The sequence below is a fragment of the Apus apus genome, chromosome 5 (genome assembly GCF_020740795.1).
Source record: "Apus apus isolate bApuApu2 chromosome 5, bApuApu2.pri.cur, whole genome shotgun sequence".
Lineage (NCBI taxonomy): Eukaryota > Metazoa > Chordata > Aves > Apodiformes > Apodidae > Apus > Apus apus.
This window is the reverse complement of record NC_067286.1, coordinates 27,848,094-27,864,825: the sequence shown is the minus strand read 5'-3', so window position 1 is coordinate 27,864,825 and position 16,732 is coordinate 27,848,094. Positions and strand designations below refer to the sequence as shown.

At 40.8% G+C, this 16,732-nt stretch overlaps 1 protein-coding gene across 3 annotated transcripts in view; it reads right to left on the bottom strand.

The window, feature by feature from the left end:
- Positions 1 to 16,732, bottom strand: part of STARD9 (StAR related lipid transfer domain containing 9) — a 99,236-nt gene that overhangs the window by 9,604 nt on the left and 72,900 nt on the right. For all 3 annotated transcript variants that reach the window (XM_051621032.1, XM_051621034.1, XM_051621033.1), the window contains exons 23-24: positions 12,354 to 12,837; positions 546 to 11,501 (exon numbers count right to left, since the gene is read on the bottom strand). In XM_051621032.1, the coding sequence (XP_051476992.1) occupies positions 546 to 11,501; positions 12,354 to 12,837 (11,440 nt within the window). The remainder of the gene's footprint in view (positions 1 to 545; positions 11,502 to 12,353; positions 12,838 to 16,732) is intronic.

Below are 16,732 nucleotides of genomic sequence, written 5' to 3'. Positions count from 1 at the left end.
ACAGAGACTAAATGTAGCTACTTCTAAATGTTTTTAGTTACAAAAGCTTCCTAAATGGAGTTCTAGAATACAATCACAAATATCTAGGATCTTGGTTTTTACATGATTTATCTTGTATATTTATGGGGGTTTTAAATTTGTTTTTGCATATTCATACAGCAACATTTATTCACAGAAGCATGAATGATACAGTCCTGTAAACAGGATGTATCAATTATTTTCACTTTGCAATGAAATATATTCTCATGATCACCAGGTACACATGACCACTCTCAGGGCTGCTAGAAAATCTAAGAGTGGGGTGGCACTAGATTTGAATTACACCAAATCTTATACTTTTCCCTTGTTTCTTGAAGCAATGCCAAAATTTTGTCTTAAGTGCATTACTTAACTGCATATAAAATAAGCTGAATACTATATTGCTTGTCATATAGTTCACTCACTGTGTCAAATGGATTGAGTGCTTATGACTACACGCTATTTATGCTGCATGAAGCCTAGATGAGGTGTATTCAAAATACTTAATACAACACAAAATAATTTACCTTTCATAGAGTTGCTGCTTCACTGGAATGGCCACCAGGTCCTCTGCAGTCCCGCTCTGAAGGACTCTCAGCAGGGCATCTGTCTCCCCAATGCCATAATGGAGCTTTGCTTCAGCCAGTTCCACGGTGAGGGGCTGCTGATGCAGGTCAAGGTGAAGACCAGACATGATCTGAGCACGCTCTCTCTGGAGCCTCTTGATCTCTCTGCTCCGGCTGTCACTGAGCTGAGCTTTCCCTTCCATTTCTGGTGCTTGTTTCCTGTCTGCCTGACTTGGTAAGTCAATCACACTGCCACTCAAGCTGAGTAACGAAGGAGAAGGGCTGCCCTTAACACCACACCAGTTGCTAAATTTATTGTGTATAGGTAAGTCACGGAGACTGTAGCTCCGAGGCCTGTAAGGCTTTGCAAAAGCAGTAGTTTTCTGGAGAGGAATTTCAGTGTCACATTCGCTTTCAGTGACAGAATCTGTGTTGTCATCTTGGAAGGAGATTTGTACATCGCTCACATCAGAGAGTGAAGGAGGGCAGGTGGTCTCATTTTTCCAGAAGAAACTGTGAAATTGTAGAGAAGATGCTTCTACTAGAGGTTCTGAGGACGTGCCAGCATTTGTCTTACTTGAGCAAGTGGCACTAACTTTTTTATTAAAAATTAAGTCAGCATTTGGAGGTGAGTAGTTATGAATCGAAGCAGTATCCGCATTTCCAACACACTTTTCATGTCCTATTCCCACCAAAGAACCTCTTCCTCCCCTCTTGACATACATACATCGAAGCGACCGTGCCAGCGGACTGCTGTCTCCGAGGTCGCCTGTCGAAACTTCCCTGTGGTCTGACACCTCCAACATGCTACTGGAGTGGTACAGTCGTTTTGCACAAATGGTGGTGTGGGTGTCAACCAAGAGACTATGCTGTTGTTCCAAGTCTTTCGAGCCATCCTGTTCTAAAAGCTCTTTGGCTGCTTTCTTATCTGGCAGACTTCCGGATTCCTTTCTTATGCCCTTGTTGTCTCTAGATGCACTTGATTCACCATCTGCTTCTGTCTGTGAAAAATTGTCCATGTGAGGTTGCATGCTGGTCCATGGACCTGCCCTCTGCTTTCTCTGGTTGTGAAAGGGACTTGAAGCACCATTGGAGTTTCCAAGAGATTCCTTAGCAGGGCAGACAGACTTGCTAAAAGCAGTCTGGCTGCTGGGACTAGCACTAAGAGTAAGAATAGGGGAAGAGGCCCTGTCGACTAGCAGGGTGTTTTTGTAACAAAATTTTCTTTCTGCTGGAACCTCTAATTCATTGACACTTCTTTTATCCTGAGCATAAGATGCTGGAGATTGAAAGGTGCTATTAGTAGGGCTGCTAACAACAGTGCATGAGGAACCATCCTTCCCTGAACTCAGAGAATATGACATGACAGATGAAGCTCTAGTACTAGCAAAAGCAAGATTCTGCTGTGCATTTAATGATGTTTTCTGACAATCTAGGATAGGAGTGGAGGTTCTGTGTAAGAGAGGCAGACGCAAAAAGGAGTCTTCCAAAATGCTGTCAAGACTGTCATGGAAGTCAGGACTGCCCAGATCTCTCATCCCTGTTTGTTCTTTTGTTCTTAATTCAAGAGAGAGTGTTTCCTCTTTACTTTTGGGAATACTACTTACTCCATCTGCCCCTATTCCTTTCCATTCAGTGTTTGCTGTCGGAGCTGCCCTCAATTCATTTTCCATTTTTACCTCCACTTGTTTGTCTTCATGTTTGTTTTGAGGTTCTTCCAAAGTCTCAGTTTGAGTGCCTACATCTGCTGTAGTCTGAGTGCAGCTATCTGCCCTACTAGTCTTTACAGCCTCTTCAGCTCCTCTTTGGTTCATTTTGGCATTCTGCTTGCTATCAATAACCGTCTGTTGGGAGAGGTTTCCCAACAGCTCAGAAGTGTTCTGAAGAAGTTGTGACAGATGCATGGACAGGTTCTGCATGCTTGTCCAAGAAGAAGGTTGATGAAATAATTCCCTGTTTGTTTCCTGCTTTCTTGCAGAAACATCTGTATAGCTTCTTTGATGTCTTCTCTGTCTTTTATACCTTCCTGTGGTTGCTGTTTGTGTTCCCTGCTCACATGTAATCCCTGGCAGTTTTTTGGAAGACCTTTCAGACTCTGAAGGATATAAAAGCACAATTTCATCAACCTGCACTGAAGAGTTACCATGTTGTGCAGAAGGATTCTCAAATTCAGCAGTGTTATTTTCTGGATTAGTTTCCACTGTTTCACTGGATATGTTGCTATATTTCTTGGTGCTGTCACTTGAGAATGCAGATTTAAAATCCTGTCCAGCATTGTCCCATCCTTGAAGACCTTCACTGCTGCTTAAAGTGCTTGATAAAACTTTTGCTGTAGCATATGAGCTGAGATGAGAATGGAAAGGAGAATTTTGCAAGTTCAGTCCATTGTCTACACTGGAACATCTCATTACTTTATGATTTTCCAGGTTTATAGGAATTTGATTGCAAGAGACATCACTTGCACTTCCAAAAACATACTGTTTCCAGCCAATCTTGCATGATCCCTCTTGCTGCCATGGACGAATATATGGGTTGATATCACTTGAACTAAAACGCATTGCATCTTTGTTGTCTTGCAAAAATAAATCTGTTTCTGGCTGGTATCCAGCTTCTTCAACTTTACCTTCACTACACTGAGCTACAGAACTACTCTTGGAATGCACATTTGCTTCTGCACCTACAGGACTGTGCGCTGTGTGCTGCAGGGATGATGGAGAATGGGTAGTACAGTCTTTTAAGGACTGGCTGCTTTGGGTTCTTGCTGCAAAATTTTGTAAGTTTTTTGGATCACAGTTTGTAAGCTTCTTAGCTTGTGCCATTCTTTGCTGAAACCTGGGTTTAGATTTAACCCATAGAAAGTCCTTTGATTCCTGCTTTGAAAATCTTTCAATTCCATGAAGATCATCTTCAGTTGGTGATGGAGGCTCTACACTCATATTTAAATCTTGTAGTGATTTAGACGCAGAATATAACAAAGAATCTGCCTTAGATGAAGCTTCCAAAGCATATTCTAGATCAGAGAACACAGCAATAGCTGGGGCTGATAGTCTGTGACTTTGTAAATAAGGTCTCTGCTCACTTTGTTTACAGTTCTTTGTACTGCGTGTAGTAGAATATGATCTTTTGCTCCTGAAATGTACCAATTTGGATTCTTGAGGAGGTAAATCATGGTTTTCTGGTAAAAACTTTAGGGACGTACTTTGATTATTCATTACAGAAAATTTTAGCCTCTCTGATTTCAGAGTCTTATTCCTCATTATAGCATCTCCCCTTGTTGAATGACTGTCTGCATCAGCATCATCAGTGGGGATGTCAGCACTTGAACTTGTATTATTTTTGCAAACTAAAATCACTTTTCTATCATCTGGATTTGTTCTCTCTGGCACCTGTTCTACCTCTTCACCTGTAGGCATGTACTGACACTCTTGCAGATCTGCAGGCTTTTCAAAACCTGTATTTTTTTTGTGTAGCTTTCTCATTTGTTCCTCTTTAACAGCAATTGCCCTTCCAGTATCCCAGAAAGGTAGTGATGGTAATAAAAGAGAATCTTCATCAGCTAGTACTTTACCTATGTGGTCTGTGCAAGCTTCTTGTGGTGGAACTTTACCCCAGTGGTGCTGATCAACTTTTATAGCATTGCCAATTTTTTTACCAAGACTTCCATACAGAGGTTCCCCATCTACAGCCAAATGTTTATATGAAGGAGATTCTGTGTCCGATACTGGACAATGCCTGTTTTCTTTTGCAAGAGAAAGTAAAATACTTCCTGAAGCATGTATTGGATCATCAAATACCACAGCCTTATCAGACTGAGTGTCCTGTATTTGCAAAACAGCTAATTGAGGATGTTGCAATATACTTGTATGTGAAATATCATACATGCCAGTTCCACTATGGCCTGTGTTTGCAGTTAAAGAAGATTCTGAAAATAGTGTCAAGGATGGGTGATTGACACTTGCAAATGCTTGGGGAATAATTCCTTCTTTTACAGAGCACACTTCTGCAGAACTGGAGGAGACTTGCTCATTCAGCGAAGTGTCTTGAAGTGAATCCTCAGGCCTACTAAATAGGAGAGATTTTGTGTCATCAGGCAAACAACAAGTGTCAAAAGCACTGAGGTTCTTGGAGCTTTGAAACGGTGTATCAGTTGGAGCATCTTCTGCAAAGTAGGATGGAAGAGACTGTGATTCTTTACTGCCAGTCTGTCCTTGCCTCTGAAAAGTAAAGGAGCCTAATCCTGGTAGAGTCAGCACAGAAGTGTTACTGTTGTGTTCAGGGTATTCGTTACTTTTATTTTCTTTTACATCATTGCAATTCTGGACAGAACCTTGAATTATTTTTCCCTTTTGATCTGTTCCCACAACTTTTTCAGGGAGTCGATCATTCTGAGCATATGCTGCCTCTGCAACTGCAGAATTATTTTTCCTTTCATCTCCTTTTTGAGAAACGTCAGGAAAAGTTACAGGTACATTTAAACCAGTTGATTCACTTTCAAAGTATTTTGTTTCTTCAGAGAGAACAGCATCATTTTTACCTTTGTCTCCATTGCTAGTAATCAAAACATCCGCAAATGATGCTGGAGGATTCAGGAGACCAGAAGAACACCCAGAAGTGTCAGAGTTCCTATTATAATTTAGAAGCTTTTTACTAGAATGTGGATTTTCCCATTGAGACTTGTTCAGACCTTCTGAAAGGGCTGAAGTGGTCTCAGAAACAGTGCTGCATAGTTGGTCTACGCAGCACTCTGCAGAAATCCCATGTCCCTGACTCTCTCTGGGCTCATGCTGATATCCAGCTACACCAGGAAACTCTGCATTTTCATTTTTCCTGTTTGCTGTAATATAACTTGGGCTTAAAAATTTCCCCTTCTCATCGTGCTGTGATAAACTCCCTGAGTGAAATACTTTCTGAGTTGTTTTGATGTTGTGAAACATCTTTTGGGGAGAGGATTCTAGCAAAGAAGGCATTTTTCCCCTCTGTATATCTTCCATCCCTTCTTTCTCTGAAGAAGAAAGCAGATTTGAATTATCCAACAGCAGTGAATCAGGCACAATGGTATGCTTTTCCTCTTGATCTGTATCTTCTATGAAATTAAGGCAGTCTTTTGGTAGTTTATTAGCCATTAAATCCCCACTATGTTCTTCATGAATAGGGTCAACATCCTGAATTATATCTTCAGAAGACTCAAATTTCTCCAAGGCAACTGAGTTTCCTTTGGCCCCTAGCTGAATTGCCACAAATTCAGGCTGGAGACCTCTTGCACTGCTGGGAGTGGAGGAGCTGCTCTTCTCACTGACAGGTTGCCCACACAGGGCATAATCAGGCATATCACTAAATACAAAGCATTTGTCCTCCTGCCCGTCCTGTGTGGTCCTGGCTTGCAGAAAACCTACAGTCTCACTTTGCATTTTATCAGAAAGATACTTGTCTTCTTCTGTTTTGTTGCCTGTAGCAGGTGTACCAACACAGACCTCGCTCTCCATTAATGTTTCATAATAAGGCAGAACAGCTCGAGCTCCAGCACTGCAGTTAGATGGTTTTGTATGTCTGTTCAATGCAGTGGGAACATCTTGAACAAGATGGGAATCATCGCTTACTCCAAGATATAAAAGGTGACTTACAGAGTGGCATGGGGACTCTTTAAGTGAACATTCACAGGTTTTTTCAGTAGAGTTCAGTGCTGCTGGTGGATTTTGTTGCTTGCTGATATCTTCAGTTTTACTAGAAAAGCTGGTAGACATCCACTGGCTTTCTCTTAAGATTTCATTTAATCTGCTGTCATCATGTGTCATTTGGCAGCTGTCTTTATTTTCAGGGAATAGTTCATTCAGGTTTTTGTTCAGTTCTACCTCCTCTGTGTTTTCTACAAACATCTGCTTTTCTTTGTCTGTTCTGGCCATGTGTTCTAGGTTCATCGAATGCACTTTGTCCTCCTCAACTCCGGAGCCTACTGGGTTCAAGTCACAAATATCAGGTCTTTTTCTAGCAATGCTTACATTCAAGTTTTCTGAAGCACCAGGCTCAGGATATTGCATAGAGCAATTCATGTACGTGTATCTGTCCTCTTTAACGTGAAGACTTTTAAATTCTTGCTCAGTTCTATATTGGTCAATGCTAATACTATCATCAACTGTACAGTCACATACCTCAATATCGTTCATGGCTGTATTTCTTGTATCTGCAACAGACTCCACTGAGTCATCATCTTCAGTCATTTCAGTAGGATTGTAGAATTCTGAATCATCTTCTAACAGTATATTTTGTTCTAGTCTTGAAGCTGTCAGGTACTTTTCAGGAATCTTAAATGGATTCAAAATTTCCTCTTTGTCATCACTGTCACAATACACCTGATGTAGAGCTGGAGACTCTCCAGTAAATAAAACATTTTCATCTGTGCGTTTGACTTCTTGCCTTGTAATAATCAGCCCCTCAGTATTTGTCATGATAGTTTGTTCTTCACTCCCAGTCACTTCGTATTCATTAACCTTGTCTTCCTGGGGCAAACAGTTTGATACACCATGTTCAGTTAAATTGCTAGAATTTACTTGTCCTTCATTTTCATGTTTTGCCAGAACATTTCCCTGCCTACCTGTGATTAGTACTGTTGCAGCTACCTCCTCTACGTTAAACGCATTTCCTATTACGCTGTTCATCTGCAAAAGCCCCTCACAAGCATCAAGGAAGCCTGAAGTATTCTGAGTAAAAACTGTTGTGAGGGAACACACAGCTGAAGGAGTGGTTTGGGGAGCAACAGACAACTCTGGTGAATAAATACTTATTTCTGTTTTCTCACTTTGTTCTTTTTGGCAAAAGCTGCTTGTTTCAAGTTGGCTCCCAAAATGCACAAGTGCTTTTGATTCCTGAGTGTGTTCTACCCCACTGGTCGCCACCTCTGGTTCATCTTTTTCCACCTCTTTGTGTGTCAGGCAGAGATTTGTATAATACTCACACTGAACTTCACAAGCTACAACACCAATAGGTTTCTTTGGCTTCTGAGATACACTAATGACTTTTAAATCCTCTCCACTTCTGTCTTCAGTTACACTTTGTACTTTGGCTGCTGGATAGTCAGATAAACTTTCAATCTGTCTGGATTTAGTTTCCAATACATTTTTTTCTATGTTGATTGCACTATCAATCAATTTTGTTATTTCTTCATCAGTGTTTGCTTTTGTATTCTGATAAGAAACCATAGCTTCTTCTGGATTGGCTTCTGGATTTCTTAAAATATTGGATTCTTTATTTATATGCAGACTCTCCTCTTGAGAAAGAGTAGCTGATGTATTTGTGTTGTGTTCAAATACTCCTCCCAACTTTGAGTTTACATCATCTTCAACAAGCAAAATCTCTGGGCAATCACCTTCAAAGATTTCTTTCTCTTCTCTTGATTCAAGTAAAGATTTGTTCTCTGTCACTGTTTCCAAGAGAATGGTTGCATCAAATTCACCAGAAATGTCGGTCATCTTATGTAAATTGGCTTTCTGCCCTGCTGATTTTGAAGAACATGTTGTGCAAAGGCTGCTTGAACATACATCAGAACAACTTTCTGTGGCATTGACTAGCTCCACAGAAAGATTTGATGTAACGTTGCAATCTCCTTTCACTACTTTCACATGCTCCGATAGTTTATTGTAATTTTCAGTCTCAGATGCACTTTGAAAAAGATTAGCTTTTGTTGAACCTTGGTAAAATATGCTTGAATTGGATTCTGGGAAAAAATAATTTGTACTCTCAAAAACAGCTGCAGGGAAGGACTCAGTGTCTTTCCCATTTACATTCACAAAGAGATAACTTACTTCATTTACCACAAAGTCTTCATATTTGGATGAAAATTCTTTCTGAACTACGGCCTGAGAGTTCAAGGCATTGTGTTCTTTGCTTTCACTGCTTTCTTCTCTTATGTTATCAGTGCATAATTTAGAATTTTCTGAAATCTGTTGGGATAAGCAACTTTCCTGACTGTCTGCTAGAGCACATTCATGGGGATAATTTTTTGAAGCAGGTTTGCTTTTGAATTCATAATGGTTAAGTGAAGACAAGTCTTCTTCCTTTGGCTTGTCGTCTTCATTATGTCTGAATTGAGGCACCTCTGGCTCAACCTCTGCCAAGCTATCTGTGCTTGTTTCCATACAAATAGTCTCTTTTTGAGACATTTCTATTGGTGTTGCAGACTGATTGTAATTTGCACTGTGAGCAACAACTAAAGGGTTACAGTGATATGTTGTCTTCTGTGAGGAAAAATCTGCCTCTGTTGTTACTTCTTCTGCAGCCATTTGTCCATAATCTGTTTCTTGCATTGTTTCCACATTACTCACCAGAGATCTGAGGAGACCTGCTGTAACTGCTGATTCTGGTCCTTGTCCAGCCAGTGGCTGAAGCTCATAACTGCTTACTAGAGAGCAGTTCTTATTTGCTAAGTCACTGAGAAAGAAACCTTCATCACAACATGTTGGTATTTCCCTTCTTGGAAAAAGCTGCCCATGGTTTCCAGATTGGACTTGGTTTACTTCAGACATCGGAGTTGACACTATATTATGAGCAAGACCTGTAGAAGATTCAGCAGCAGGTGCACTGACAGATACACTTCCATTGCCTGAATCTGTTATACCTAAATTTGTCATCAAATTATTGTAGTCATCATCTAGCTCATCTTTTTCAAAACTTCTGAAGATATCATCTTCTAAATGTGCATCTACACAGTCATTTCTTTGCTCCAAGATGTGCACTGGCAAAGCAGAAATAAAAGGTATTTTTGTCAGCTCTGCATGAGCTGTGGGGTGAGAATCCTCCTCTTTCCTAGATACCTGTGACAAGCAGTCTGGAGTGGAGGCACCTTCCAAACAGCAGAGTGTTTGCGTGCATTCAGTGGTAGGCCTATGAGTAGATAATTCATTCAGTTGTTCTTGTTCAGGATGAGTTGACCTTGATTGTTCATAATAATCATGCTTTGCTGAAATAGGAACAAACGAGGAGCTTGGTCCTACTGAGCTAACAAATGAGGACATTACACCTTGAGATTCCAAGGAAGAATTTTCATTAGCGTTTGTCCATCCCTTAAGAATCTTATTTAATGATCCACTCTCAGAAACTCGGCTCACCGTTGTTGTCATTTCAGGTAAAGGTAATTCTGATGTGTCAGAGGAGAAGACTGTGTGTATTTCATTTATGCCATGTGATAAATTACTAATGCTGTGTATTTGCTTAGAGCCTGAAACAAAAGAAACTTCAGCTGCTGACTGCTTTAGATCATCTTTCTTCAGCCAATGCTCTGGTTTGCTCAAAGAGCACAGATGAGCTTCTTGAAACTCCAGATTTCCATGGGAAGAAGGTGCTGTTGTTCTGGGGCTGCTGATGTCAACCTTTGAGTCACAGGAAGACCAAGCATCAGTAGTAAGCAAAGGATTTCCACTCGTGTAATACAGTGTCCTATCAAGAGACCTTTCTTGTTCAACAAAAGAGACTTTTGTCCCATTCAGCAACTGCTTGCAAGCATTACTGGAAGCAGGCTGTAGTTCAGTGTCCAAATAAAAGGAACTGCTTGGATTTAGATCATAATCTGTCCCTTCTGTATCTCTGTCACAGATCTTGGACTCATGGTTTTCCTCAGTCTGTGTAGCTGGTGATCTGGAAGTTTGCAACTTCCAATAAATCTCTGCTGGCACTTCATCAGATGAATCAGACTTGGATTCTTCTAGCAGATCTTCTGCTGGCATCTCTTCTCCATCAGCTAAGCTGTCCAGAGAAAAGCTTCTTTCAGGCTTTCCCAGTCTCCTGTGAGATGTGTATGATGTCACCAAAGATGAGATGTGGTGATCAGTTCTGCTTTTGTAAAGCTTAGCTGGGTCATGGTGAGCCTTTGACCTGTGAAATTGGGTTTTATTTTGCTGTTTGGCTTGATTTTCCTTTTCTATCAGAGAGTCTTGTGACATTTGACTGTCATCGCTCTCAGAATCTTCTGGGTTGGCAAGACATTTATTTCTGTCAAACTCTTCTTGTTTCCGTTTCTCTGTGAAAACTTTTGCATAAGCACAGGAGAGAGAATCTACAGAATAGGAACTGTCAGTATCAGAAATCTCATTTTCGTCATCCTCTTGCCAGTTCCCCAGCATATCTGTGGCTGCTTTTGACACGCCAGCACTTAGCATCTCAGCACTGTGCCACCTTTTTTCAACATAAGAAAGTGGTGCATGTGTGCTCATCTTAGTGAGATTTCCAACTGATGTTGCCACCATGAGTAATTCCTGATGTCCCATTGATGATTTCTCATGACTTGGCACAGCTGAGTTTGTCTCCCTCTTCCAATTCTTGGCTGTTTGGTTTAGATGGACTGATGGTGGGTTTCCATACACTGTTTTCTGCATTTGTTTAGGAAAGGTTTCTGGAGAAGAACTGTGGCCTTTTTCATTCATATCCATTCTAGTCTTTTTACTGGATACCTGAGTTCTGTTTTGTTCTAGGTTGCTACTTGCGGGCTGACTTAAATCTCCTAGCACCTTTACTTTTGTCATTCTTGTCCCTGTGATAAAAGTTTCAGGCTCATTTGTCCTCCTAAAAACATCAGGAGAGGAGCCTTTAGAGGTCTGTTTTGGAGATCCAGCTCCCCCTGAGCTGTCATCCAACTTTTCAATTTTTTTATAATTTTTATTGATATAAGCCATGGTAGCTGAATCATGAGAGTCTTTTTCTTCTCTTCTTTTATTTACAAATGAAGAAGGTTTTTGTTTTTCAGTTAGCTGCCTCTGGAGTGAAAAGGAGATCCCCTTTTCATCATTAAGCTCATCACTCCCAGAAATGTCTTTATCTTCTCCGTAAAGATATTCTACAGATGACAACCTCCTTGGTGTGCTGCCTTCACAGCACTGATCTGTATTTAGTGAGGTAGATAACTTTGAGAAAGTCTCCCTCTTCAACAAACAGCTGTGGAAATAAAGAAGAAATAAAGCCCAAACCTAGCTTGAATAATGTACTTAACAACACCTCCACATCAGTAATGTCTTTAGTTAAGAGCAACGACATATGAAGAGACTATCTTAATGCCTTTCAAAGGGAGGGAATAAAAAAAACACAACTTGTCAGGAGTCATACAGTTTCATAGATATCCTGAAATATGTTCTGCAATGCAAAGGAATAGCTAGATGCTATGTGGTATAGCTTGGTATTTAGTCTCTGGAGGCTTAAGTAGCTGCAAACATTAGTCAAGAGCAAAGGATGGTTCTAAGTCATAGAAATCCACTTAGCAGAGTTGAGCTAGTTCCTGCCTCCAGGACCATGCTTTGACAGATACCCCCACAACCAGACTTTTTAGCATTGCATAGAGATGTTTATTTAGCTTGAAAAAGGCTGGACAACTTAGAAGTCCAATCCAGGATCACCCCAATGATACAAATATTCTGAAGGAAGAGTTTGACCCTAATCCAGATAAGAAATTAGTGTTTACCAACAGTTTGAAAAAGTTAAGAATGAGAGTTAAGCCAGTTCTGGAAAGCATTCACAAAGAGGGAAAAAGTGCAGAAAGGCTTTAGAGAGGAATGTAAAAAACGCTGGAGAAAGACAATGTCAAAGAGCTAAGCAGGGAATGCACTGTACAGATCCAAGGAAAAAGGACAAACAGCTCCAGTGTGACACTCAGTGTAGAAAGTTTGCTGATATTGCAAGGTTTGGGATTGTTTTAGTGCACTGAAAGGCATACTGGATTACAGGTGGCCACTGAACATACCTTGAATTTAATTACTTTTGAAAGTGCAGAAGAATTGGCAGATGTTAACTTACCTGGGTACCTGGGGCAGATGCAGGTTGCAGAATGAATGCTGCCTGTGGTGCAAGGAACTCGAACCCAGTGAACTCCTTCTCTTTTGCAACTGGTGATCCAAAGAGGAACATACAGCAGTATTTTCATTTAGGACTTGGGATTGTTTCACACACTCCTCACTGAGGCAGCAGGTAGCTTCCAGCTGCTCTAGGTTTTGCTTGGCTTCCAATAACTTCTGCTTCTTGACTATCCTTTCCAGCTGGAATTTGACCTTTTTCCGTCTTATGTTCCTTTCTGCCTTTTTTAAGGAGTATCTTTGCAAGAGCTCCAGCTGCACCAGTTTCTTCTTGTTCTGCTGTAGGAGGGAAGGGCAGATTTCCAGCCCAATGCTACTCTGCACCTCAGCCTCTGCATACAGTGCAGACTCTGTTTGCACTGCAAACTCCCTCTGCTGTTGCTGAAGGGCAGCCAGTCGTTTATTCTCATTTATAAGCCACTGTTGGTCTGCAAACAGAGCAAGGATTGAACAAAAGGAAAAATAATGGGAAACATATTGCTCATTACTGTCTTGTTTCTTAATTTAATCAGCCTTGAGAGCTAATTTGAAAACAGAATTTCTATGCATGTAGAGCAGAGTCTTTGACAAACCATTTATAGAAAAATCTATCATTGCTGCACTTTGTTCAGAACCAAAAGCCATTCCACTGGGATAAGGACTTGGGTAACAACTACTAGATATAAGCAGGGACCTGGCTGATACAGCTAAGGAGACTGGTGCATTAGACCTTGTTTGTAAGCAAGTAGAAGACATTTCAATTTTTCAAAGATTACACTCAAATGTCACCTCAGTTTTGTTGTTAAATACAGTGGAAGCATTAAAAGACCTGAGTTCATTTCTGTGTGCTTTTCAGACCCAGGGTATGTATTCACAGCAGTGAGGTATGACTTCATTAGCTTTTGACTGTGAAATACTCTGCTTTAATTATTCTGAAGTTACATGTTAAACTGTGTTACTTAGGGAATTAATGTACACTCACTGAGAGCAGAATTAATAAGGGAACTAGAAGATGAAGTTGTACAGAGCTAAACAGAGCCTCTGTGTTAATGCAGCAAAGGGAATGTGCACACACTAATGAGCCTTTGGATAACAAATTTGTACATTTCACTTGAAAAAATAAGCACTTGTGCAATCTTAGAATGTTACTGACTTTCCATCACAGCATTTGAGTGTTCTACAACTATTCTAAAAGAAGCATTTCTCTTTGTGTCTTTTACTCCTATCCTTTCCTCCTTAACTTGACTGAACCAACAAAACACACCTGCAAACTATTCTCTATCCCTTACCTAGGCATGCTGAAAATGAGGGAGACCAGAGTCATGCTCAGGAACTTTGCTTAGGACAGGAAATGGCAAATTTTGTGCTTACCCTTATCAGGGACAAGGTTGGGAAGCCTGACGGCTAGACCTCTCTTTGCCCCAGTTGGGATGTGCCTCATCTGCAGGGGCAGCTGTCAGCTGCCAGTCCTGTGGATGGACATGCCACCTCCCAAGTGGGTTGAAGACAAGGCTACAAGGAAGCCACCAGACAGTTCTCTGTCTTCTTTAGCTTCTCTAAATCTGTGAGATGGAAACTTCCCAAACAACACAAGCCCTGGGTGGCACCTGGCTGAGGTAGAGCAACAACCACAAATTTACTACTTCTTGCAGTTATGGCTACTCCAACAAGCACCTCCCAAAGCAGCCTGATGGGAGCCCACATGAGCACTTTAGCATGTAATCTACTTGAAATAAATCAAATGCTCTCCTACAAACATAATTCAAACAAGGCAAGGTCATGCCACCAGTCAATGCATATTTTTCATAAAATCACCACTCTTCTCCACAAAGAGAGTTAGCTTATCTGCTCCTGTTAATATCCCCCATATTTCATAAAAGCTAATTATGCTTACAAACCAACTGATTAACCTAATTTGATAAGAAAATGTATTACCTCAGCTTACATACTTAGTCTTCTCTACATATTCAGAACATGATCTTTGCAGTCAGTAGGGAAGCAGAAGAGAACACAGAACACAAGGTTGATTGTTTTTAACCCTGGAGGCAAGACTATTGCATGCAGGGAATGTGCTTAGAGGTTTTTCAGAGTGCACTGGCTTCTGAGTTATGATGAATGGTAACAATCAAAATAAGGGGTTACTGAGATCACCACTACCAGATTGTGTCTGGTGGCTTGGACATATGTTCTTAACGAAGCAGAGTTTGTTAATTTTTATGCTGCTGTAAGAAGATACATATTCAGCTGCACAAACCAAACAAAAAACATCCTTATCTGAAAAGCAATGTGAAAATCACAAGCAAGGCTCCTTGGCAATGGAGCACTTCTCAAAGGAACAAAGCTTTTCAAAGCACTTGTGTCTCCGCAGCAGCAACATTTTTTTTGGCTGGGTTTACCTTCAGTCTGCAGTCCTTTACTGAATAAGCATCCTTTCATTGCTTACTCAGGGGGTTAGAAACGAAGAGTTATTTAAGTCTGATGTTGTGAATGAGGGCTACCCACAGCTCTGCACAGCTGAGCTGCAAGAGAGTAATTTTGGGCTGTGGAAACTTCCCTAATGTAAGAAATCATTAGTGTACAGGCATTGTCAGCATCACTTGCTTGGTAACTACTGATCTTTTTAAACACACTTCGTTAGTGATCCCTATAACAATGAGCCTCCTGTCCTGTTTATGTTGGCAGCTCAGCACACAGCAGATGCACTGAAGTAGGAATTCTAACTCCACAGTTACTCTATAGATAAAACAGAAGCATTTTAGTAATTATTTTAGCTATTTTTTTCACAATAACACTTTTACCTTTCACATAAAAAGCTTTTCTTCAGCTCTTTATTTCCAAATCTGCCCTGTTTGGCATGCTTCTAGCAAGAAAAATATTTGGCAGATGAGAGTTTCCCTGCAGCAGAGCTCTAAGATGCTAATTAATCTCTGCTCATAAACTTGCCTCTATCAGGAGCTGAGACACAGAGGGCACAGAAAGGTGAAGAACTTTGGTGGGTTGCCAAGTGAAGAACTGTATTTGGATGGCAAAAACTACCTGTCTGGCTAAGTTTCACACAAACTCAGCAAAAATGGCAGAACTAGATGGAAGCAGAGAACAAGTCTACAGAGCCACAAAATAAAGATATTCTGGGTAATTCTGGTTCTCTGTACTATCTACACAACCTAAGTCCATTTCTGCTGCATCCCATCACCACAATTTCCCTTTGATGTCTTCATTAAATAATTAAAAGGTGGCAGATTGCATGAGTTTGAGTCTGAGAAGCTTCCAAAAATTCACAGACGTTTTCTTCCTCCAGGAACCAATAGCAGGTTTTGCCAAGTGGGAACGGTGCCTTTGTGACAGGTGTACTTTGCTTATCAAGAAACCTGGATCAAATCGCTCATTAGAAAACAAACTATGGGACACCATAACTACCCATTTTCAGTGGTCAAAAACATCTCAAGGTTTAAATTGTTCCCAAATCCATCTATAAACTCGTTAAGGGGCAGCCTAACCCCACCAAATATCTTGCTATGTCTGCCTACAGCAGCACTGCTGGGGGCCAGGAGCCACTGCCACTAAAAAATACCTCCTCAAATACACCTTGGCTCTGCCTTCTTACACAGCTACTTGCCATTCAAAATCTGATCACTGATCTGGCCTTTAGTACTCTTGCATAATACTGTAGAACTTCCTAGAAATAACTCCTATTTGAACCAGTTTTGGTTTAAAACATACTCAGCAGTGGAGAATGCAATACCACTAATGAATCATCTTTAGGATAAATAAAACCTGCATCTTATTAATTTGATTTTTTCCATACACCAGTTTTTGCCACAGTACCTTCATACATTTTTCCTCACTATAAAAGGGCAGGGGGCACTGGGAGGTGTGTGAGGAAACACTGACTACATAAACACCAGTGAAATTCTCTTTCCCTTAACTGGGGCTGGGATTTTAGCTCTGAACTTCAGTTTCCCACCTGCTTCTTTGTTTTCACTATTTAAAACTCACAGAGACACCACAGAAAATTCAGTTTGAGCCATGGTCTTATGCCATGGCACTCTTTTTCCTAATGAATGAAATCCATTAAAAGCACATGAAAATGGTCTGTATTGTTACAGGGGACATCTTCAATGACCTGTGTAAAGAGAGTATCTCAACTGGCATGCAGTTTATGGTAGGAACTGCCACAGTCATCTCAATTTCAATCTCCCAGAACAACTCATTGGATGAAGCACAGGTATATCACTAGAACAACTGAAGACCCAGTTGCAGACTCGTTCTACATTGCAGCATGGCAGAGTTGCACTATAGATATGAGCAGAACAAAGCTGCAAGGAGGCAGGATGGGGAGCAGCT